Genomic DNA, 24,754 nt, shown 5'->3' on the forward strand with positions numbered 1-24,754 from the left:
GTCAAAACGGATCCGGCATTTATTTTTTTCACCTTTTTTTCGGTCTGCGCATGCACAGACCAGAAGGACGGATCCGGCATTCCGGTATTTTTTAAATGCCAAATCCGGCACTTATACATTCCTATGGAACAAAATGCCGGATCCGGCATTCAGGCATGTCTTCAGTTTTTTTGGCCGGAGATAAAACCGTAGCATGCTGCGGTTTTATCTTTTGCCTGATCAGTCAAAAAGACTGAACTGAAGACATCCTGATGCATCCTGAACGGATTACTCTCCATTCAGAATCCATGGGGATAAAACTGATCAGTTCTTTTCCGGCATTGAGCCCTTTTGACGGAAATCAGTGCCGGAAAAGAAAAACGCAATTGTGAAAGTACCCTGAGTCATCAGATCGGCATTTAGGCTCGTCAGCGTCATATATTTAATTTGGCAATGATTGTGTTAATGATATTTTATATGTTTATTCCGATATTGAACTCCTTCACGATGAAATAGCAGCTTTCTCTGCTTTGGCGTCTAGTTACGGACTCCATATACGGTGGGATACTCATTGATGTCTTTGCTGATTCAGAACTGCCCTGCTGCCCAGTTGGTGCCAGCTTGGGTCATTTTTTTTTTCTTTCTCTAAAAATGTTAGGGTTGTGTTCTTGTCAATTTCTTATTGCCTGGCTCCTAAAAATATCAGATTAGTTCCTACCCTGCACAAAGATAGTCTTCTGTGCGTGATGAACACACATTTCAGTGGGGTGGTCCTACAGCTTCCCCTGCAACCAACCTGGCTGAGATTCTCTTCACAACATCGTACATATAGGGGGTTATTTACTAACAGAAATACATATATTAGGCGTATTTCTGGCGCAAAGCTCCTTTTTCCTGCTCTAAAAAAAAAAGGTGTGCAGGGAAAGGGGACAGCCCATTTTAGGCGTAGAAAATGGTCTAAACCTTGCTGGCGTAGATTTAGAAGTGGCGGCACCTCTACATAACTTGGGCTGCTCCACCGCCAGTGCAGGGCCTTATTAGGACCAGTGTCTAAAACATCTGCAGCGAAAACCGCAAACATAATTGACATGCTGCAGACTTTGGAAATCTGCACGGCAGGTCAATTTCCATTTGTGTGGTCTCCTACACTTTGTTGGTACTGTACTATGCTGCGGATTTTCCCTCATGTATTCCACCGTGTGCAGGTGGCCTAAAAGTGCCCGGGCACCTTAATTAGATGCCAGGTGACAGCTATGTCTTTCAGCACCCCCTACATGCTTGTAATTTCAGTGGGGAAAGAGGAGAAAGGCTGGGCCTTCCATTGAAGGTGTACGTGGGGAAATACTCCTGACTTACCGTATATGGCCTCATGCACACGACCGTTGTGTTCCGTTCCGCAAAATGGGGTTTCGCTGTTCCGTTTTTGTTTCCGTGTGTCTTCCTTTATTTTTGGAGGATCACCAGACATAAAGGAAAGTAAAAAAAAAATCTAAGACAGGTTTGCCAAGCAAATGATAGGAAAAAAACGGACGCGGATGACAATCTTGTGTGCCTCCGTGTTTTTTAGCGGTTCCATTGACTTGAATGGGTCCGCAAACCGTTTTCCGCAAAAATAATAGGACAGGTTATATTTTTTTGACTGACTGGAACCACGGATCAGACGCGGATGACAAACGGTGCATTAGCCGAGTTTTCAACGGACCCATTGAAAGTCAATGGGTCCGCAGAAAATCACGAAAAACTGAACGGACACGGAATAAGACAACAGTCGTGTGCATGAGGCCTATATCTGGAGGTTGGCTCAGAGATACTCTATTTGTCCAATACTAACTAGCACTAAGCATCATATTAAGGAAGATGGAGTTTGTGCAGTAGGTTTTTTTTAAAGACTGAGGCACCAGTATGTATAGCTGGCATGAAGTCTGTATCGGAGGCTTCGGCTGACACATTGTATGTGGGCGTAGCATATATTCTCGATGTTGGATTGCGGTGCCTATTCGATGTGACTTAGAATGGTATCCTGAATGTGGGGGTGGAACTGGCAAGTTACATGTGGGGAAGGGTACGAACTGGCATACTATGTGCCAAATGCATAGGCTAACATACAGTATTAGATGGTGGCACAGGCCTGGCACATGATCTGGAGAAGTGCATGGACAGAATCTTGGTCAGACCTGGAGGCGATTCAACCTTTATAATACTCAGTTGATTTCTGGATCTGTTAGCTGAGAAGCCCTTATTGGCTTTCTTTGGACTTCTGATAGCTGGATAGCCTTTTTTAGTTAATGGGGTTGTGTCACTTCAGCAAATAACATTTATTGTGTAGCGAAATGACCTGGCACTTACTAATGTATTGTTATTAAAGGGGATCTGTAGCTTTTTCTTAGGGTACTTTCACACTTGCATTGTTGGATTCCGGCGCCTGTATGCAAACGGTTACCATTTGTAGATACTGATCCATCTCACAAGTACATTGCAATACCTGGAAAAACGGATCCGGTATTTATCTTTTTTCACATTTTTAAAGGTCTGCGCATGCGCAGACCGCAAAATCGATTCTGTTTTTCCGGAACACTTGGGGCCGGATCTGGCATTAATGCGTTTCAATGGAAAGAATGTAAGTATTTTCTCCATCCAAAAACCGTACAGTGACTGAACTGAAGACATCATCATGCATACTGAACGGATTGCTCTCCATTCAGAATGCTTTAGGATAAAACTGATCAGTTTTTTTTTCCGGTATTGAGCCCCTAGGACGGAACTCAATACCAGAAAAGTTTAACGCAAGTGTGAAATTAACTTTACTGATCCGTTCTCAGGATCAGCAGCATCTGATTGACGGGGGTCTAACACCTGGGACCCCCGCCGATCACCTCTTTTTGAAGGCAGCACCGCTGCCTTCTCTCCGTTTACCACAAGCCCAGTGACGTCACGACTAGTATCACTGGCCTGGGTGCGGCTAAGCCCCATTGAAGTAAACGGGACCTGGCCGTGCCAGGCCAGTGGTACTAGTCGTGACGTCACGGGAAACTGCTAGAAGGCCACGGCGCTGCTACCTTCTCAAACAGCTGATTGCACCCCTGCCGATCAGATACTGCTGATTCAGAAGATAGATCATCAGTAAGAAAAAGCTACAGAACCCCTTTAACCATATTGCTTCCTTTTCTGGCTGGATTCATTTATCCATCACATTATACTCTGCTTGTTTCCATGATTACGACCACCCTGTAATCCTGCAGCGGTAGCCGTGCTTGCACATTATAGGAATTACCATCAGCCTATGTGAGCTCCCACTGTCCCAGCCACCAGAGAGGCCGGCACATTTTCCTATAGTGTGCAAGGACGGCCACCACTGCTGGATTGCAGGGTGGTCGTAACCATGGAAGGGAGCAGTGTATAATGCGATGGAAAAAGGAAGCAACATGGACAATCACAATACATTAGTAAATGCCTTGTATTAACTTTCTATACATGATAAATGCCACTTACTGAGGCGAGTCAGCCTCTTTAAGGAAAATGGTATTATACAAAGTAAGTCATTGCTTATATGCTCGGTTTTCAGTGTGAAATGCTTATATTTTAGTCGGTTTTATATTGGTAATATAAGGAAACCAGGCCTAACATACATGTCAGAACGTATGTCTTCCATATTAGCGCAGTCTTCACTATGGAAACAGCCTGGACTGCCACGGTTATTTGTAGTCTTCCCAATGTGCCAGCAGAAGGTCAGCTTGTGACAACCTATTTGTCTTGTTACACCAGCAGTTTTCTCTAAGAAGCCTGGAGATATCTAAAGCTGGGTTTACACAGGGCAATGCAGCGGCCGATTGCTATCCCCTGTCCTCATACAGAATCATGGCTTTTGAGCAGCAGATGGCTGTTTAGAACACATGATCGGTGGTGCCTGCACGAGCGACAGGATCACCTGATGAACTAGCTTTTCGCTCTTTCATCGGGTGATCGGCGGTACATTCAGACGGGCAGATTTTTTTAGGAACGACTGCTTGCAGGAACAGTCGTTCCCAATAATGTGACTGATAATTGGTGCGTCTAAATGCACCTTAAGGCAGGCAGCAAACACCCTGCCCCCAGTGGTCACCTCAGTGTCTTGCTCCATCTCATCACCATCTTCAGGAGAAGGGTGTATAGCAGAGGAATGTACACTTGAGCAGCCTGGTGGGTTTTCTTCACACCTCCGTCTTTACTACATCACTCTGACGGATCCGTAATACGGTGGGTCTCGGTCATCGGCGTCAACCGAAACCCCATTAGTAAGGTTAGAGGGAATATCGCAAAGCTATCCAACATGTTTTATGTTACTTACAACCAAATCCTACATGGTGTGATACATTATACACTTCATATTTTATGATGATGTTTATTATGGACCAGAATAATATTAATTGTTTTCTTTTTTATTTTAGGTGTCGGCAAAAGTAGTTTACTCCTAAGGTTTGCTGATAATACCTTTTCAGGTATGTCTAACATCATTATGTAGGCCGCGCTGTAACCTCACCTCTCTGTACATCACTACTAATCTTTAGAAACTAGTCGAGACTCGACCTTCCCTCTGTCTTTTTTGCCCTTGTCACATCTCCTTGCATACTTCCTAGTAAAATTTCTCCTTCCTTTAAAAATTCCTTATGTGCCATTTGTCGATCTCCTTGTCACAAATTATATATATAATATATATATATATATATATATATATATATATATATGTATATATGTGTGTATATATATATATATATATATATATATATATATATATATATATATACTGCTCCAAAAAATAAAGGGAACACAAAAATAACACATCCTAGATCTGAATTAATTAAATATTCTTCTGAAATACTTTGTTCTTTACATAGTTGAATGTGCTGAAATCAAATTTTTAAACCCATGGAGGTCTGGATTTGGAGTCACACTCAAAATTAAAGTGGAAAAACACACTACAGGCTGATCCAACTTTGATGTAATGTCCTTAAAACAAGTCAAAATGAGGCTCAGTAGTGTGTGTGGCCTCCACGTGCCTGTATGACCTTCCTACAACGCCTGTGCATGCTCTTGATGAGGTGGCGGACGGTCTTCTGAGGGATCTCCTCCCAGACCTGGACTAAAGCATCTGCCAACTCCTGGACAGTCTGTGGTGCAACGTGACGTTGGAGGATAGAGCGAGACATGATGTCCCAGATGTGCTCAATTGGATTCAGGTCTGGGGAACGGGCGGGCCAGTCCATAGCATCAATGCCTTCGTCTTGCAGGAACTGCTGACACACTCCAGCCACATGAGGTCTAGCATTGTCTTGCATTAGGAGGAACCCAGGGCCAACCGCACCAGCATATGGTCTCACAAGGGGTCTGAGGATCTCATCTCGGTACCTAATGGCAGTCAGGCTACCTCTGGCGAGCACATGGAGGGCTGTGCGGCCCTCCAAAGAAATGCCACCCCACACCATTACTGACCCAATGCCAAACCGGTCATGCTGGAGGATGTTGCAGGCAGCAGAACGTTCTCCACGGCGTCTCAAGACTCGTCACATGTGCTCAGTGTGAACCTGCTTTCATCTGTGAAGAGCACAGGGCGCCAGTGGCTAATTTGCCAATCTTGGTTTTCTCTGGCAAATGCCAAGTGTCCTGCACGGTGTTGGGCTGTAAGCACAACCCCCACCTGTGGACGTCGGGCCCTCATATCACCCTCATGGAGTCTGTTTCTGACCGTTTGAGCAGACACATGCACATTTGTGGCCTGCTGGAGGTCATTTTGTAGGGCTCTGGCAGTGCTCCTCCTGTTCCTCCTTGCACAAAGGCGGAGGTAGCGGTCCTGCTGCTGGGTTGTTGCCCTCCTACGGCCTCCTCCACGTCTCCTGATGTACTGGCCTGTCTCCTGGTAGCGCCTCCATGCTCTGGACACTACGCTGACAGACACAGCAAACCTTCTTGCCACAGCTCGCATTGATGTGCCATCCTGGATAAGCTGCACTACCTGAGTCACTTGTGTGGGTTGTAGACTCCGTCTCATGCTACCACTAGAGTGAAAGCATCGGCAGCATTCAAAAGTGACCAAAACATCAGCCAGGAAGCATAGGAACTGAGAAGTGGTCTGTGGTCACCACCTGCAGAACCACTCCTTTATTGGGGGTGTCTTGCTAATTGCCTATAATTTCCACCTGTTGTCTATCCCATTTGCACATCAGCATGTGAAATTGATTGTCACTCAGTGTTGCTTCCTAAGTGGACAGTTTGATTTCACAGAAGTGTGATTGACTTGGAGTTACATTGTGTTGTTTAAGTGTTCCCTTTATTTTTTTGAGCAGTGTGTGTGTGTGTGTATATATATATGTATGTATATGTGTGTATATATAATGGCACCAGCAACTCCATTAAAATGGTGTATACTCCATGTAGCTCTTAAAGAGGACCCAGAGTAACTGCTTGCATTCCCCAGGAAGTGACCATTCTGGAGCATATATTCTTATGACTATCATGTCACGCCTCTATTATTCCTACTAGACTTTAATAAATAAATGTACAACTGGGTGGGTGGGTGTGGGGGGGTAAAGAGGTTGTCTGGGATGTTAAGGCATTAAAGTAGCTGCTGTTGTAAATCGGCTCCAGAATCAATGCTCCAATAGTGCTCACCAGTCTGTTTATTTTCATGAGCATTGCACCCAGTCATTGGCCTCAGTGCTGGGAAAAACAAAGACGGACTGGTGGGGACTGCGCTGGAGCGAACAGGTGAATGTATTTCTTTTTAAATTTTATATTATTTCCAGCAACTTGTGACCACAGCAGCCATTCGCTGGCCTCAGCCGTACCTTCAGACAACCTCTTTAATGTTCCCTACATATCTCCTATACTTTCCCTCCCGATTGTGTAATGTAGAGTTTCTTGTTAAAGTCAGTTGTGGAAGTACGGTAGAAGGCGATTTGATTTTGGCATTATGTTTTATATGACCTGTCAGGTCTATGGGAGACTAAGTAGATGCTGTCAGGATGCTTTTCTAACTCTAACAGATGCATCCCCCCCCCCTTCTGTTGGTTAACTGGAAGTTAAACCACCACATAAGGTATAATAGCACATCACGTTATTAAGAGAAAACTGATGTATGACACTTGAAAACGTGTTTCCAAAGTTTTCTTGGTCAATGATGTTATGGAACCACAACTCTGGAAAAGGAGTGTTAACCACAAGGAGGATTAGTCTGTTACTTCTGAGTATATGCAGGAGGTACTTTAGTATTTTAGAAACCCCTTAGATCCACTCACTTCTTACCTCTCTTACAGGCAGCTACATCACAACAATCGGAGTTGATTTTAAAATCCGAACAGTTGAAATTAATGGTGAGAAAGTGAAACTCCAGATTTGGGACACGGCAGGACAGGAGAGATTCCGGACCATAACATCAACGTAAGTTCACTCTGAGCAGACACTGGATTGTAATCTCTCCATTTTTAGTTCTCATAGATCAGCTTCCTACATTAGTTTGCCCTTCAGGAGTTTGAGTTTATCCATATTTCTAGTCTATGTATTTACAGTGCGTTGAAAAAGTATTCGTACCCCATGAACTTTACCCAATTTTTTTTTAACGTTACACCCACAAACTTAAATGTACTTTATTGGGATTTTGTATTTTCCTCCCAGCATGTGCTGCTGGGCTGATTTACAGCCAGGTGAGGTCAAATACCGGACCGGATTTCAAGTGACGGTCCGGGTTTTGGCAGCACCTGGCTGTCCTTAAATAGGCAACTGGGCTCAGAAGCCAGGTCTCTGTGTTGGGATCTGGGAGCCTTGTGTCTGGATGAAGGCTTGCTACCTGTTTGGCGTGAAAACAGGTTGGTGCTGCTATCAGCAAGGACTCTTTGAGGCAGAATTGCCACATGGTGTGAATTACCACCAACACCGCAAGGTAACTTTTGGTTTGATTATGACTGCTTGTTTTGTCACTTGCCTAAAGTGTGAATAAAACACTGAACTGTTTGATCCAAAGAACTTGTTGTTGCCTCTATACTGCGTCCGCTAATCCTGTCTACCAGAGCGAAACCTCACTAATATATATATTTAGACCAACACAAAGTAGCTAATATGTGAGAAGTGAAATGAAAATGATGCATGGTTTTCAAAATTTCTAATAAATCTGAAAAGTGTGGTGTGCATTTGTATTCAGCCCTCTTTATTAATACACTAGAAATAAAATCTGGTGTGACCAATTGCCTTCAGAAGTCACCTAATTAGTAAATAGTCCACTTGTGTGTAATGTATGCTGTTATAACTAAATATGTTCAGTGAAGGACATAAAGGTTTGTTAGTGACCAATAGTGATCAAACTGCATCGTGAAAACCAAGGAACACACCAGACAGGTCAGGGATAAAGGTGTAGAGAAGTGTAAAGCAGGGTTGGGTTATTAAAAAATATCCCAAGTGCTCAACATCTGATGGGGCACTGTTAAATCCATTATCTGAAAATGGAAAAAGTATGGCACAATTGCAAACCCACCAAGACATGGCTGCCCACCTAAAATGACAGCCCAGGCAAGGAGACCACTGATTAGAGAAGCTGCCAAGAGGCCCATGGTCACTCTGGAGGAGCTGCAGAGGTCCACAGCTCAGATGGGAGAATCTGTCCACAGGATAACTATTAGTCGTGTACTCTACAAATCTGGCCTTTATGGAAGAGTGGCAAAAAGAATGCCATTTTTTTTTTAAAGCAAGCCACAAGAAGTCCTGTAAGCAGTTTGCCACTAGCCATGTAGGGGACACAGCAAACATGGAGAAGGTGCTCTGGTCAGATGAGACCTAAACTTTTTCGCCTAAATGCAAAACGCTATGTGTGGCGGAAAACTAACATTGCAATCACCCTGAACACACCATCCTCGCCATGAAACGTCGTGGCAGCATCATGCTGTGGGGATGCTTTTTTCTTCAGCAGGAACAGTGAAGATGGATGGTGCTAAATACAGGACAATCCTGAAGGATAACCTGATAGAGGCTGCAGAAGACTTGAGACTGGGGAGGAGGTTTAGCTGGGCAATGACCCTGAACATACAGCCAGAGCTACAATGAAATGGTTTAGATCAAAGCATATTCATGGCCCAGTTAAAGTCCAGACATAAATCTCATTGAGAATCTGCGGCAAGACTTGAAAATTGCTGTTCATAGATGTTCTCCATCCGTTGAGCATGAACTATTTAGCAAAAATGTCAGCCTTTAAATGTGCCAAGCTGGTAGAGATGTACCCCAAAAGACTTGCAGCTGTAATGGTCCAGATTTTTATTTATTAAAATGTTTGAATACCATGTATCATTTTCTTTTCACTTCACACATACTTGCTACTTTGTGTTGATCACATACAATCCCAAAATACATGTTAAGTTTGTGGGTGTAACATGAAAAAATGTGGAAAGATTCAAGGGGTATGAATACTTTTCAAGGCACTGTAACCCGCATTTGGGGGCCTTAGAGAATTTTTTTTCTTTCATGTTTTCATTATTACAATTCGAGAGGTCTAATTTTATTTTATTTTTTATCTTTCAATCAATGCAGCAGTATGAGGGGTTGTTTTTTGCGGGACAAATTGTAGTTTTTAATGGCACCATTTTGGGGCACACATAACTTAGGCTACTTTCACACTTTCCGTTTGTGAGATCCGTTCAGGGCTCTCACAATCGGTCCAAAACGAATCAGTTTGCATTCTAATGCTTCTGAATGGAAAAGGATCCGCTCAGAATGCATCAGTTCAGTCTCCATTCCGCTTTGGAGACGGACACCAAAACGCAGCTTGCAGCGTTTTGCTGTCAGTCTGATGAAACTGGGCCAAACGGATCCGTCCTGACACACCATGTAAGTCAATGGGGACAGATCTGTTTTCACTGACACAAACTGGCACAATAGAAAACTGATCCGTCCTCTATTGACTTTTAATAGTGTTCAAGATGGATCCGTCTTGGCTGTGTTAAAGATAATACAAACGGATACGTTCTGAACGGATGCATGCGGTTGTATTATCTGAACCGAGACGGATCCGCACAAAATGCGAGTGTTAAAGTAGCCTTACTGGTTAACTTGTAACTTTTTGGGGAGTGAATGGGGAAAAAAAACAGCAATACTGCCACTGAGTTTTTACGTTACAAGTTTTGTGACATTCACTTTCCGCATTAATTTCTGTGGGTCAGCATGATTACGGTGATACCAAACATGTATTTTATTTTTTAAGTTTTACTACTTGTGCACAATAAATCCTTTTAAGAAAAACTTTTTGCATCATCAAATCCCAAGACCTATATTATTTTTCTTTCTACAGAGGTGTGCGAGAGCCAGATCTTTCTGGTACACCTTGCAGTTTTCCTTGGTTCCATTTTGGGGCACAGTTCTACCACTATTTTTAAGGTGTTCACCGTGTGGAATAAATTATGTACTCTGCGATACTAAATATGTGGATGAGATTTTATTTTTGCTGATTATTATTTTTTACATTGATGAGCATCTTTTCAATAAAAAAAGATTTTCTTTATTTTACAATTTAGTCCCACAAGTACTAGACTATCTTTTGATCGTATTATACTGCAGTAGTGTATTATACTGTAAATACTATATTGACACTATCAAGCCGCACCAGAGAGGGCACAGCCTGATGGGTCACACTGAGGGCAGGCTGCCATGCTAAGGTATCAGCATCCTGTGATCTCATTCACAGGATGCCAATGCCTGACACAGGACGCCCCCTCCTTCTAAACCGCCTAGATGTCACGGTCGCTACTGGCTGTGGCATCTAAGGGGTTAAACGGCCTGGATTGGCGCTTCTGCCAGTCTGGGAAGTTAGACAGGAGCCTGGCAGTCATGTGACAGCTGGACTCCTCCTGCTCTCCACTACAGAAACCTGTAATGGTGGTCATAAGGGATTAATTTCTTGTTGCTTTTATGGCAGTTGGGGTCCTTTTACACAAGTAGATATTTTCCCCAGTAACAAACGCAGATCGGCATTTGTTAAACAGCATTTATATGCAGTAGTTATCTGTAGTGTGGGGCAAGACAATCAGTAATATGGTAGGTCATCCCCATAAAGTTTTCACAGGGCGATTGCACAGGGTGGTTTTTGGTGTTGCATATAAGGTGCGATCATTTGATAAATGATCAATCAGTCACACTAGTCTTTTTACATAGTCTGGGTATCAACATCTACAGGTTCAGAAATCTGGTATTACCATTTTATTTGATTCTGAACTATGAGCTTTGGTTCCAAAGTGGCTTCCACAGACAGCAACACTGCTCTTGTTTGCCCTTTGTATCATTAAGAGGTATCTCCATCTTATAAAGTGATATGTCCCAGTGACAAGATGGGAGTATCCCTTTAAACCTCTAGAGTTCAGATCGGTTGATTTTTAATTTTTCCTTGCTATGGTTTATTACAGATACTACAGAGGGACGCACGGTGTCATTGTCGTTTATGACGTTACCAGTGCTGAGTCTTTTGTAAATGTAAAAAGATGGTTGCATGAAATAAACCAGAACTGTGATGACGTGTGCCGGATATTAGGTGAGAATTTCTTTGTCTCTGATACCATGTAAGCAGAAGTGTTCCTAATATCGAAATCTGTGATTTACAATTTTTGTCTTTTCAAAGTGGGAAATAAGAATGATGACCCTGAGCGGAAAGTGGTGGAAACAGAAGACGCCTATAAGTTTGCTGGTCAGATGGACATTCGGCTGTTTGAGACTAGCGCTAAAGAAAACCTCAACGTTGAGGAGGTGTGTAACCTCACCAGACATGCCAGCAGCATATACTTGGTGACCATGTTTGGCATTTTTGGTTGATTTAATAGGAGGTTGTTTTAACCAGTCGATCAATGCTTTCAGTTGGATTTGGCAGCTGGAGGAAGAACAAGCCTATCAGTATCTCCTGTCATACACTGGCTTCTTTATCCTTGGGGCCTCTCATTTTAGCTTTAAGGGATATTCAGATCTTGAAATAACACACGACTCAAAAAAATACTTTTAATGCGTATTGTGTTTCATATAATCAATAGCAGCAAATATATCTTGGCATCAGTCTTATATTCAGTGTGCAAAAGCTGCAGTGTCCAAACAATCAATCAATACTTATCAATCCTTATTGTAAGGAGACGATTCATTCAGAGGTGGAGGGTAAGCACGCTTGGACGCTCAGCGACGTTTCTGGGTACATGTCCCATTTCCACGCTAACCCTCCACCTCTGAATGAATCCTCTCCTTACATTATGGATTGATAAGTATTGATTGTTTGGATGCTGCAGCTTTTGCACATTGAATTATACGACTGCTTCTATTAATTATAGGAAATGCAATATGCATAAGTCATATCTGTGTGTTTGGATTATAGTGAAGATTGGGAGGATCTTTGTACATGGTTTTGTGCATTTCTTTAATTTCTTTGATTGTGTTGGATATTCTCACCTTGGACATTTACAGCATATCCACAGGATGTACAGTGGATATAAAAAGTCTACACACTCCTGTTAAAATGTCGGGTTTCTGTGATGTAAAAAAATGAGACAAAGATAAATCATTTCAGAACCTTTTCCACCTTTAATGTGACCTATAAACTGTACCACTCAATCGAAAAACAAACTGAAATCTTTTATATGGAGGGAAGAAAACAAAAATAATGTGGTTGCATAAGTATGCACACCCTCTTATAACTGGGGATGTAGCTGTGTTCAGAATTAAGCAATCACATTCAAAGGCCGAATGCACACGGCCGTGGAACACGGACGTGAGCGGTCCGTGGTATCCCGGCCTGGCATCCTGCTGACAGCAGGAGCGCACAGCGTCATTGGTTGCTATGACGCCGTGCGCTTCATGCCGCCGCTGCACTACAGTAATACACTATAGATCATGTTCCACGGCCGTGTGCATTCGGCCAAAATCATGTTAAATAGGAGTCAGCATACACCTGCCATAATTTAAAGTGCCTCTGATTAACCCGAAATAAAGTTCAGCTGCTCTAGTTGGTCTTTACTGAAATTTTCTTAGTCGCATCCCACAGCAAAAGCCATGGTCCACAGAGAGCTTCCAAAGTATCAGCGGGATCTCATTGTTAAAAGGTATCAGTCAGGAGAAGGGTACAAAATAATTTCCAAGGCATTAGATATACCAGGGAACACAGTGAAAACAGTCATCATCAAGTGGAGGAAATATGGCACAGCAGCGACATTACTAAGAAGAACTGGACGTCCCTCCAAAATTGATGAAAAGACGAGAAGAAACTGGTCTGGGAGGCTACCAAGAGGCCTACAGCAACATTAAAGGAGCTGCAGGAATATCTGGCAAGTACTGGCTGTGTGGTACATGTAACAATAATCTCCCGTATTCTTCATATGTCTGGGCTATGGGGTAGAGTGGCAAGACGAAAGCCTTTTCTTACAAAGAAAAACATCCAAGCCAGGCTACATTTTGCAAAAACACGTCTGAAGTCTCCCAAAAGCATGTGGGAAAATGGGTTATGGTCTGATGAAACCAAGGTTGAACTTTTTGGCCATAATTCCAAAAGATACACTGCACATCACCAAAAGAACACCATACCCACAGTGAAGCATGGTGGTGGCAGCATCATGCTTTGGGGCTGTTTTTCTTCAGCTGGAGCTGGGGCCTTAGTTAAGCTAGAGGGAATTATGAACAGTTCCAAATACCAGTCAATATTGGCACAAAACCTTCAGGCTTCTGCTAAAAAGCTGAACATGAAGAGGAACTTCATCTTTCAGCAAGACAATGACCCAAAGCATACATTCAAATCAACAACGGAGTGGCTTCACCAGAAGAAGATTAAAGTTTTGGAATGGCCCAGCCAGAGCCCAGACCTGAATTCGATTGAAAATCTGTGGGGTGATCTGAAGAAGGCTGTGCACAGGAGATGCCCTCACAATCTGACAGATTTGGAGTATTTTTGCAAAGAAGAGTGGGCAAATCTTGCCAAGTCAAAAGTGCCATGCTGATAGACTCATACCCAAAAAGACAGTGCTGTAATAAAATCAAAAGGTGCTTTAACAAAGTATTAGTTTAAGGGTGTGCACACTTATAAAAATAAAATTATATGGTTGCATATTTTTTCTTCCCTCCACCTAAAAGATTTCATTTTGTTTTTCAATTGAGTGGTACAGTTTATAGGTCACATTAAAGGTGGAAAAAGTTCTGAAATGATTTATCTTTGTCTCATTTTTTTACATCACAGAAACCTGATGTTTTGACAGGGGTGTGTAGACTTTTTATACCCACTGTACCATAAATCTCTGATCGATGCAGGTCGCACATGTATCTCCAGTACAGTGGCCCCTCACTCCCTGTCCTGCTTGATGCCATGGTCACTGTGTAGAGGTGGCCATGCATGCACACCTCTCCAGTCACTTCCATAGGAGTTCCAAGAACACTTTCTCTGTTCTAGAGATAGGTCAGACATTTACAGTATTTCTTGTGAAGATATGAGATACAGAATCACACAATTGCATCTAGTATAGGTAGGCCTTCATCATTATAACATGCAGATTGTCAGCAAGCTTGTCAAGAATTGTGGAATAAAGAAATCTCATCCAGACACAGGGCCTTTACATTCTGATAGATTTGACTGTTTGGCAGTTGGACTGAAAAGCCCCTTGTGCTGCAACGTGACAGAAAATCCCAATTCCCCTTCCAGATTCCCTCCAAACAGACTCAGTAGAGTAAAGGTCCATTCACACAACTGTATTTTTGGTCTGCATTTTTTGCGGGTCAGATCTGGACCAATTCATTACAATGGGGCCAGAAAAGATGCGGACAGCACTTCGCGTGCTGTTATCCATATGTGCATTCTGCAGTCCCACAAAAAGATAGAACATGTCCTATTCTTGTCCGTTTTGCAGACAAGAATAGGCATTGGAATGGGTGGAACCGAAAAATGCGGGTCGCACACGACTGTATATACTGACTGCAAAACTGATATGGTTGTTTGAATGGGCCCTAAATGGTAAAATTCTGGCCAATCTCAGCTGCCACTATGGGAATGGTATTTAAAGGTGGACAGTGACTTTAAAGGGGTTGTCCTATTACAAAAACTGTCCATAGGATATGGAATAAGTGTCTGACTGGTGAGGTTCCAGCATCTGGGTCCCATACTGATCATAAGAATGGGGTCCATATTTGCTAGTTTGAATGGAGCGGTGGACACGCATGCACACTTCCACTCCATTAGGACACTTATCCTGTAGATTGGGAATACGATGTTATGGGATAAACACTTTAGGTACCTGAAAACCAGAACACCTTAGAGTTAAATATTAGATACCGGTAGTTGCATTTTGTGCAGTTCTTAAACAATCTTACAATTAGTCAGTTTGCATTTACTATGGGTTTGCAAGTAGGTGTTCTCAAAGGCTTTAGAGTTGGAGGTTCTACTACAAGGAATGTGTGAACAGCGCCTTATGGCATTTTATTAATTCGCTAATGGTAAAAGGGCCCAAAAATGTATTGCCAAACTGTTTAGGATATGTGGCATATATTATTCACTGTTAGTGTGTTTAGATTAGCGTTTTAACATATTTCCTTCATTTATTTTTTTTCTCCAGATGTTTAATTGTATCACTGAGCTAGTCCTCCGAGCAAAGAAAGAAAACTTGGCAAAGCAGCAACAACAGCAACAGAATGACGTGGTGAAATTAAACAAAAACAGTAAAAGGAAGAAGAGATGCTGCTAGGTGCAGGCACAGCACAGAGGCCGCACGCAATCCTAACATTCGTTCCTGGGACGAAGAGTAACTGTACCACGGGCAGTGCCCAGCTTTCAGGGGTTGGGGCATTTTCTCAGTTTTGTGCTGTTAATTTAAGAATTTTCTCAAGGTTTTCTATTGAGAGGCGCTGGCACCTTTTTACTGCTGTGCCAACAAGGTGTTGTGGATCCTTGTCATCCCCTTGTCACCCCTGATCTTCTGGAGCGTCTGCTAGGAAAGGACAGTTGCAGTGCCTACCCCTTGGACTGATTAACAAGAGTCTGTACATAATGTATATTGCGTTAACCAGCCATGCCGCCCTCCTATTGCTTTGGCTTTTGCCTTCTGATCGCCAATCTGTCATGACGTGCGATGAATATGAACTGATCAACTTTTTAAAGATTTAGGACAGTTGGCGTCTTAACCTTGGCTTGCGCCTGGTTTTTGGTCCTGCCTCTTAGGGTAAGATTCACTAGGCCTTGCTGTTAATTTGCTTCCCTGCTGTTTAGTTTTTGTCACTATTTAAAACCACGCTAAAGAAAACCAAGCATCTATTCCATTGACCAGTGCGGGACAGGCAACCACAAGATCATTTTGGTTTTAATAAAAGGCTGGATGGATCCTGACCTATTAAAAGTCATTTGTTACAATCTAAGAACCATTATGTTAAGAAAGAAAATATATAAATAATGGAAAAATATCTGCCAAATTTTTGTACCATCTTCTTCATAAGTAGGAACAAACTAATAAAAATGTGAAATATGGATCCTGAATTTGAAAACAGAAACGTCTCTTAATGTCTATAGAAATACGCATGGAGTGGGTAAAGCGGTTTACAGTCTGACATGTTGAGGGTGACTGTTCAATAAAGGTATTCAGAGGGGGCCATGGAAAATCATAGAAATATTTTATTCCAGAGAGTTTACAATAAAAAGCGCATAATTTTGTACTAAAATATGACATTTTCTGTATATTATAAAACCAAAACTGTATGCAATATTTATTATAAAAATTCTGCTTCTATGTACATGGAACTTCTCTCAGTACGTGAGCTGTAGGAAACAGTAGGGACCGTTTCAGTGTGCTGTGCTCTGTCTGGAAGACCAGAGGTAGGGAGTCTCTTCCTTGCACTGAGAGCAGCTCAGGACCTGTCTACAATGGTAATACCTGCTAGATTCCGTTATCAAGGAAGCTGTGGAGTGAATAGAAACGGATGGCTCTAAAAGTGCAAGGTGTTCTTCATGGATAGAATCCACTGAACAAAGTGTTAGGTGTCCACAATAAAAAATACATCTGAAATAAATACAAGGTGCTTAGCAAGAGCGCCAAGCGAAACACTTTCTAGTAACTCGTAAGCCAAATGCCTGCTCGCCTCTTGACTGTGGGAATATTCTAAGGGTTTGTATTAAACACAGAGAAAAGATGGGCGGCACAGCTAATGTCCCACATAGGCAAAGGGATACCGGCGTTGTCGACCATGCGTGTCGCGGTGCTCAAGCCTTCAGAATAATGTAGAAAGTTCATATGCGAATAAAGAATGAAGCAGGCGGCACTCGCCACTATTCTTTATTTGCATATTCTAAGGGTTTGCACACCCGCGGAAGGCTTTCTGGACCACTAGCGTGCCTTCCCACTCTAATTACCAGCGGAAAGATTTCCCCTACACAGCTTTCTGTCACGATTCATAAAGGTCGAGCAGTTAACACTTAACATTTAGTTTTCTTGAGAAATGAAAAGAGGCGTCTTCCTTCAGACCCAATAGGCTCTTCTCCTGGCCGCTCTGTGCGATTCAGAGTGGTAGCCTTGCCACAATGTTTGATTTGGTGGCCACTGGAGAAGGAATATACAGTCTGGCTCCATTCCTTCTGGTGTTTGTCCATCAATTGCTGGTCAATGACTCTGTGCATGTCATCCTGTTGAAAAAAAAATATAAAACAATTATAATAATTAAAACATTGGAACTATTTTTGTCAGACCCGGCAGCGTTATGAAGAAAATGAGTGATAAAAATAGGGTGTTGTGAATGTAGAGATGACAAACCTTTCACACTAGAGCATGAACCATGCAGAGGTAATCTTTAGGGTAGATCCACACGTAGCAGAAAAGTCTGCAGCGTTTTTTTTAGTGTGGCACTTCCGCCAAAAAAGCTGCATGTACTACTTGCGTTTTTTGCTGTGGGAAAAGTAAGCAGACTTCACCCTCTCCATTACAAAAGGTGAAATCCACAGCCTATATTTCATGTTCTGCAGATTTCAAATCCGCACCACAGGTCAAGTTACACTGTGGTTTTCATACATAAAATCTCATACACTTTGTGGGTACTGTACAATGCGGCAGGTTTACCTCCCGAAAATCCGTGACGGGAAATTTGCAGCTATTTGGTCATGTGTGAACTCAGCCTTAGGCCCCTTGCAGACCAGTGCGTCCAGATGTGTTGCAAATGCGTTTAGTGAAAAATGCGCGATTTTGCAGGCAAAGTCATTCAGTTTTGCCTGCGATCGCGTTCAGTTTTTATTGTGTGGGTGTAATGCGTTTTCTCGTACTTTATTCCATTGGGGTACACAGACCATGGGTATAGCTTAGAGGTATTAGTAGGAGGGACACTATGCAAATACAAAAGAGCTCCTCCTCGGAGGAGTTCCAGGAGGAACTCAGTCTTTGCTTAGTGTCTGGTGAAGGAGGAGGACACTTACTTTTTTCTTCCCGCTTTTGTTATTTTTCTTCCAGACGGGGACACAGGTCGGCATGGCGCCTTCCTGGTCCCCTGTGGAGTGCCCGCCGCCGTCTTTGGGACGTTGCCTGGCTGCCTCAATTTCCCCCCAAGAAGTCAAGTGGACCCGGGCTCGACCTGTTAGCTCCGGCATCCCACCAGCCCCTGGGTCACCTGCCGCTGCCCTCCATCCAGAGCACTGAACTCAGGTGAGTCAGATGTATGAAGAGGTGAGCCCTGCTGGTACTGGACAGAGGGAGAAGACTTCAGGAGCAGATAAGTATAAAGCTGCATCCTCTGTGCCCCCCCCCCCCCCTTCCCCCTCCTCTGCACTGAGACCTATGGGCCGTCTGGGTGAAGGGGAATTGGGTGATGCATTCTGTCTGGGGCGCTGAGGCTCTGGAGGCACTTTATTAAGGGCATGGCCTCTCTGGGGATTAATGCGGCCTACTTGTTATGTGGACATGTCTGACCAGAGCGGCGCCGCTTTCTACATTACAGCTGCACACTCCAGCGGCGGATCCCCCGCTTGATCGGGGTTCTCTGCCTTCCCCTGCATGAACCGCCAAACCTTCATTAACCCCCGCTACGCCGCGTTCGGCGCCGGGGGCCCTTTTCTTCAGTAGCCCTGGGAGCCTCTATGATGCGTCTGGGGGGCGGAGCCTAGCGCTTCGCTCCGGCTCCTTCCTGCGTCTACTGAGAGCTCCTCTCGCCGGCTGGCTGCTTCCCTGCTCCTCTCTGGTGCTACCTGTGCGGTTGCCTGAGTGGTAGGGTTGTTTTCAGCTTCTAGCTGCAGCTATATCCTTTTGGTTGCCATCATGCCTAAACCTAAGTCTATTAAGACCTCTTCTCAGACACCAATAGGGTCCTGTATAGAGTGTCTTCTCCCACTTTCGGTCATTGGCACCTGTGCCTCCTGCCCTGCCCCTGGACAGAATCACCCTTCTCCCCCTTCTCTTGTCCAGACCAGTCCCCCCCCGGTCACTGCGGAGTCTGCGGCTCCTGCTTGGGCATCCGCCATGTCCAGCGCGGCCGCTGATTTGGCCCTATTCGCCAAGGCACCCATGTCCTTTATGGAACGTATGGCAGTTTCCAATACTGCGGCGCCAACCACTCCGTCCCCTCGCAGTGGTTCCCGCAGAGGACGCCTGACTACTAAGAGGCAGCGTGAGCGACAGCATCCCTCCTCGGATGACTCTACTTCCCCCGCTCGTCTAGAGGCATGTTCGGATGACTCTTCTCCTCCCCCCCCCTCCCCCAGGGAGCGCAGGTCTGAAGGGGAATTGTCCGGCTCGGAAGAGGTCACGGAGCGGGACCTTCCGCCTAAGCTCTCCACTATGGTGGCTGACTTAGTAGCGGCTGTCAGGAACACCTTTAACCTCCAGGGGGATTCGCCCTTTTTCCTCCCCAAAAGACCGGAGGCTGCCGCCTTCCCGGTCCATGAGGAATTTTCTGCGGTCATATCCAGGGCCTAGGACCGTCCTAATCAAAAGTTTTCTGCCACCAAACGTATGGATACTCTCTATCCTTTTCCGGTGGACAGCGTGGAGAAATGGTCTTCTCCCCCTAAGGTGGATTCCCCGGTGGCCAGATTAGCCAAAAACACGGCCCTCCCAGTCCTGGACGGCTCCTCTCTGCAGGACGCTGTGGACAGGCGCCTAGATTCTCTGGCCAAATCCATTTTCTCACTGGCGGGCACGTCCCTGCGATCTGAAGCGTGGGTGGCCAGAGCTCTCTCGGTGTGGTTGCAGCGCCATCACCAGGACCTGGCGGAACAAGATGCGTCTGCTGACACACTGGATTTGGTCCTCCAGATGTCTCAGGCTTCCAAATTCCTATGCGAGGGGTCCATGGACATTGGTTCCCTCTTTGCCTGCATTTCAGCCCTCTCGGTCATTCAGCGCAGGGAGGTCTGGTTGAAGGTATGGGACGCCGACGCTTCCTCCAAGCGTTCCCTTGCTAACCTCCCCTTTGAGGGTTCCAGACTTTTTGGGGCTCAACTGGATGAGTTCATCTCTGCCGCTACTGGGGGCAAGAGCACTCATCTTCCCCAGCCCAGGTCTAAGCGCCCCTTTTGGCCTAGGACTCCCGGTTCTCGGTACCAGTCCTTTCGCCGCTTCTCTGCTAACAGGACATCACCTGCTTCCTCTGGTGGGGGGTCACAGGACTCCCGAAAGAAGCTCTCCTTCAAGCCCCAGCCTTCCTGGCGCCCGAGGGCACAGTCGGCCCACCCTGCGGCTCCCAAGCAGTCTTCCACATGAAGGGGCGCCCCCACCCCTCGTGGTGGGGGGCCGTCTGCTCTCTTATCAGCAGGTTTGGAGGGCTCATGTTCAGGACGCATGGGCTCTAGAGGTTGTAACGTCTGGTTACCAGATAGAGTTCGCGTCCAGACCACCGGAAAGTTTTTTCCTTCTCGCGTTCCGGGGGATCCTACCAGAGCCCCGGACCTCTTAATGGCAGTTTCCTCCCTTCTGGACCGGGGGGTTATTACCCCAGTTTCCCCAGAGGAACAGGGCACAGGTTTCTATTCAAACCTGTTCGTGGTCCCAAAGAAGGAGGGGTCGGTGCGTCCGATCCTGGATCTAAAACTGCTCAACAAGTTTCTGCGGGTGCGGAGGTTTCGAATGGAATCCCTCCGCTCCGTTATTGCTTCTCTTCTTCCAGGGGAGTTCCTCACGTCCGTGGACATCCAGGACGCCTATCTGCATGTTCCGATCGCAGAGTCTCACCAACGATTCCTGTGCTTCGCCATTGGTGGTCGACACTATCAGTTTGTCGCCCTTCCTTTCGGATTAGCAACCGCCCCTCGGGTCTTTACCAAGATCCTGGCACAGATCATGGCTCTTCTTCATACCAGGGCCATTCCTTTGCTGCCCTATGTCCATAAAGGCCCCCTCGCTTCTGCAGGCCGAGGACAGCGTCCGGATCACTGTTCAAACTCTGGAACAGTTCGGCTGGATAATCAATTTCCCAAAGTCCTCTCTCCACCCGTCCCAGAAGCTCCCCTTCCTGGGGATGATTTTGGACACCTCGACCGCCAGCGTATTCCTGCCAGTCTCCAAGTCCTCCCAGATCCAGGGGGCAGTGTCGCATCTGCTGCGCTCCCCGTTCCTCTCCATACGGGAATGCATGCGGGTCCTGGGTCTTATGGTGGCCTCTTTCGAGGCCATTCCGTATGCCCAGTTTCACACTCGCTTGTTGCAACAGGAGATCCTTTCCCTCTGGGACAAGACCTCTTGGGGTCTGGACGATCGCATCCGCTTGTCTCAGCGGGTTCGGGCGGCTCTCCCTTGGTGGCTGTCCCCGATAAACCTGAGGTCGGGAAAATCCTTTCTCCCGTTCTCCTGGACGATCGTCACCACCGATGGGTTGGGGCGGCGTTCTCCAGTCTCGCACGGTTCAAGGGGTTTGGTCGGCGGCAGAGTCTCGCCTTCCGATCAATATTCTGGAGCTGAGGGCGATTTTCCACTCTCTCTCCCATTGGACTCCTTTCCTTGCGGGCCACACGGTGAGGATTCAATCAGACAATGCCACGGCTGTGTCCTACATCAACCATCAGGGCGGGACCCGCAGCCGAATGGTGATGCAGGAGGTGATGAGAATTCTGACGTGGGCGGAGTCGCACGTTCCGGTGTTGTCAGCAGTTTACATTCCACGAGTAGACAACTGGACAGCGGACTTTCTAAGCTGCAACAAGGTGGATCCAGGAAAGTGGTCTCTGCATCCAGATGTCTTTGAGGAAATCTGCCGCAGATGGGGTCGTCCAGATGTGGACTTGATGGTGTCCAGGCTCAACAACAAGCTCCCGGTGTTCCTGGCTCGCGCCCGGGATCCGAAGGCGTACGGGGTGGACGCGCTGGTGTCTCCGTGGCAGGACTTCAGCCTCCTCTATGTCTTCCCTCCGCTTCCTCTACTACCGAAGGTCCTACGCAAGATCGAGGCGGAAGGGATTCTGACCGTTCTCATCGCTTCAGAGTGGCCTCGCTGCGCGTGGTTCTCAGACGTGGATCGGATGCTGGTGGACGCCCCATGGCCTCTTCCCGACAGAGAGGATCTACTGGCTCAGGGCCCGCTCTTCCACCGGAATTTACGGTCTCTTCGTTTAGCGGCGTGGCTGTTGAAACCGCCATCCTGAAGAAGAGGGGGTTCTCGGATTCGGTGATTAGAACCATGACCAGTGCGAGGAAACTGGCTTCCTGCAGGATTTACTATCGTACCTGGAAGGCTTTCATGACTTTTTGTGAGAACTCTGGGTTCCCTCCCCTTCGCCTTTCCATTCCGATGGTGCTGTCTTTTCTTCAGTCCGGGCTTGAGATGGGACTGTCGCTGAGTTCCCTGAAGGGTCAGGTTTCTGCGTTGGCCGTCCTTTTTCAGAGGTCGCTTGCTCTTATGGGTCCTGTGAAGACCTTTTTTGCAGGGGGTGGCACATTCGGTTCCTCCGTATGTTCCCCCTTTGCCTCCTTGGGATCTCAATTTGGTCATGCGCGCTCTGCAGTCGGCCCCCTTCGAGCCTCTGAGAGAGGTCTCCCTGACTTTTCTCACCTGGAAAGTGGTCTACCTTGTGGCCATAACTTCCATCAGATGGGTGTCGGAGCTGGCCGCTCTCTCCTGTCAAGAGCCTTTTCAGTTTTTTCACCAGGATAAGATTGTGCTCCATCCAGTTCCCTCCTTTTTGCCCAAGGTGGTCTCTTCCTTCCACCTTAACGAGGATCTGGTCCTGCCCTCCTTTTGCCCTTCTCCGGCAAACCCCAAGGAACGCGCTCTGCATTCCCTGGATGTCGTACGGGCCCTGAAGGTGTATCTCTCGCGGCTACCGCTTCCGTCCGCCGTTCAGATTCCCTCTTTGTGATTCCTGAGGGACCTCATAAGGGTCTGGCGGCCTCCAAGGTCACTGTGGTGCGATGGATTTGCTCGGCTATTTCCGCGGCTTATCGCGCTTGTGGTAGGCTTCCCCCGGCTCGGATTACCGCTCACTCCACTCGGGCGGTGGGGGCTTCCTGGGCAAGGCGCAATCGTGCCTCTGCGTATCAGCTATGTAAGGCGGCCACCTGGTCGTCCTTACATACCTTTACGAAGTTTTATCAGTTGCATTCTCTAGCTTCGGCTGATGCTGTCTTTGGCTGCAGGGTTTTGCAGGCTGTGGTTCCTGTTTGACCGTTGGACGTTCCTCCTGGCGGTGCGGATATTTTTTCCCACCCCATGGACTGCTTTAGGACGTCCCATGGTCTGTGTCCCCCAATGGAATAAAGTACGAGAAAAGGAGATTTTTTGTGAAGCTCACCTGTAAAATCTTTTTCTCGTCTTTTCCATTGGGGGACACAGCTCCCACCCATTCTGCCTGTTGCAGGAGGGGTTTTCAATTCAGTTTCTGTTTGTGGTTGGACCTTATGGCTTGGGCCGATGGCTTCCATTATTTTTTCTTGTCTACTTCTCCTACTGCTTTTGCAACGCCTGAGTTCCTCCTGGTGGAGTCGGGGGGTATAGCCCGAGGAGGAGGAGCTCTTTTGTATTTGCATAGTGTCCCTCCTACTAATACCTGTAAGCTATACCCATGGTCTGTGTCCCCCAATGGAAAAGACGAGAAAAAGATTTTACAGGTGAGTTTCACATTTCATAAAAAATCTCCTTTTGCATGCGCATGATAAAAAACTGAAGGTTTGCAAACATCTCTTAGCAACCATCCGTGAAAAACGCATTGCATCCGCACTTGCTTGCGGATGCGATTTTCACGCAGCTCCATCCAGCGTTGCGTGAAAAATGCAGAATATAGAACGCGATTTTTCACGCAACACACAAGTAATACGTGAAAACCAACACTCATGTACACAGACCCTGGGTCAGGATTCAGTGCAGGTGCAATGCGTTCACTCGCTCGTGTGAAAGGGGCCTTAAACCTCCTTTACTCTTATTAGAGGAAGTTCTCCATTTTGCTAGGCAATCTGTTAACATGCTTGGACAGCAGGTAATGGAGGAAGCGGGTAACAATTCCAGATCATCTCTGATATAATTGCCAATTTCAGGAGACACTGCAAATACTGATGAACATCAAAGTAAAAGATGGAACCTCTCGCCTCTCTAATGCGTCTATGTGGATTTGTCATTGTGACATAATTTTTTTTATTTTATTTTTATTTCATGCTGCGTTATGTTGCTGATTTCTTTACTTCTTTATTTTCAAGATTTGTTATCATATGCTGGTTCTATTGCTACAAGAACAGGGCCTTGTAAGGTATACTGCCCCTCTGACTACCCCCATTTTCCTGCATTCAATAGCAGCTCTCTGTAACTAAGGCTGCCGCACACCCAACCTGCGAACAATGTAGGCTGAAACCAGGCTATGATCACATGCCTGTGA

At 45.8% G+C, this 24,754-nt stretch overlaps 2 protein-coding genes across 3 annotated transcripts in view; one reads left to right on the forward strand and one right to left on the reverse strand.

The window, feature by feature from the left end:
- Positions 1-16,227, forward strand: part of RAB35 (RAB35, member RAS oncogene family) — a 31,566-nt gene extending 15,339 nt beyond the window's left edge. The window contains exons 2-6 of the mRNA XM_040416519.1: positions 4,404-4,454; positions 7,266-7,389; positions 11,388-11,512; positions 11,600-11,724; positions 15,549-16,227. Coding sequence (XP_040272453.1) covers positions 4,404-4,454; positions 7,266-7,389; positions 11,388-11,512; positions 11,600-11,724; positions 15,549-15,677 — 554 coding nt within the window. The 3' untranslated portion in view covers positions 15,678-16,227. The remainder of the gene's footprint in view (positions 1-4,403; positions 4,455-7,265; positions 7,390-11,387; positions 11,513-11,599; positions 11,725-15,548) is intronic.
- The window catches only part of BICDL1 (BICD family like cargo adaptor 1), a 122,090-nt gene continuing 113,367 nt past the window's right edge, over positions 16,032-24,754 (reverse strand). The window contains exon 10 of one of the 2 annotated variants that reach the window (XM_040416517.1): positions 16,032-17,602. In XM_040416517.1, coding sequence (XP_040272451.1) covers positions 17,396-17,602 — 207 coding nt within the window. In that variant the 3' untranslated portion in view covers positions 16,032-17,395. The remainder of the gene's footprint in view (positions 17,603-24,754) is intronic. The other variant, XR_005776181.1, reaches the window with a different exon arrangement.

Source organism: Bufo bufo, chromosome 2, assembly GCF_905171765.1.
Source record: "Bufo bufo chromosome 2, aBufBuf1.1, whole genome shotgun sequence".
In the NCBI taxonomy this organism is placed as follows: domain Eukaryota; kingdom Metazoa; phylum Chordata; class Amphibia; order Anura; family Bufonidae; genus Bufo; species Bufo bufo.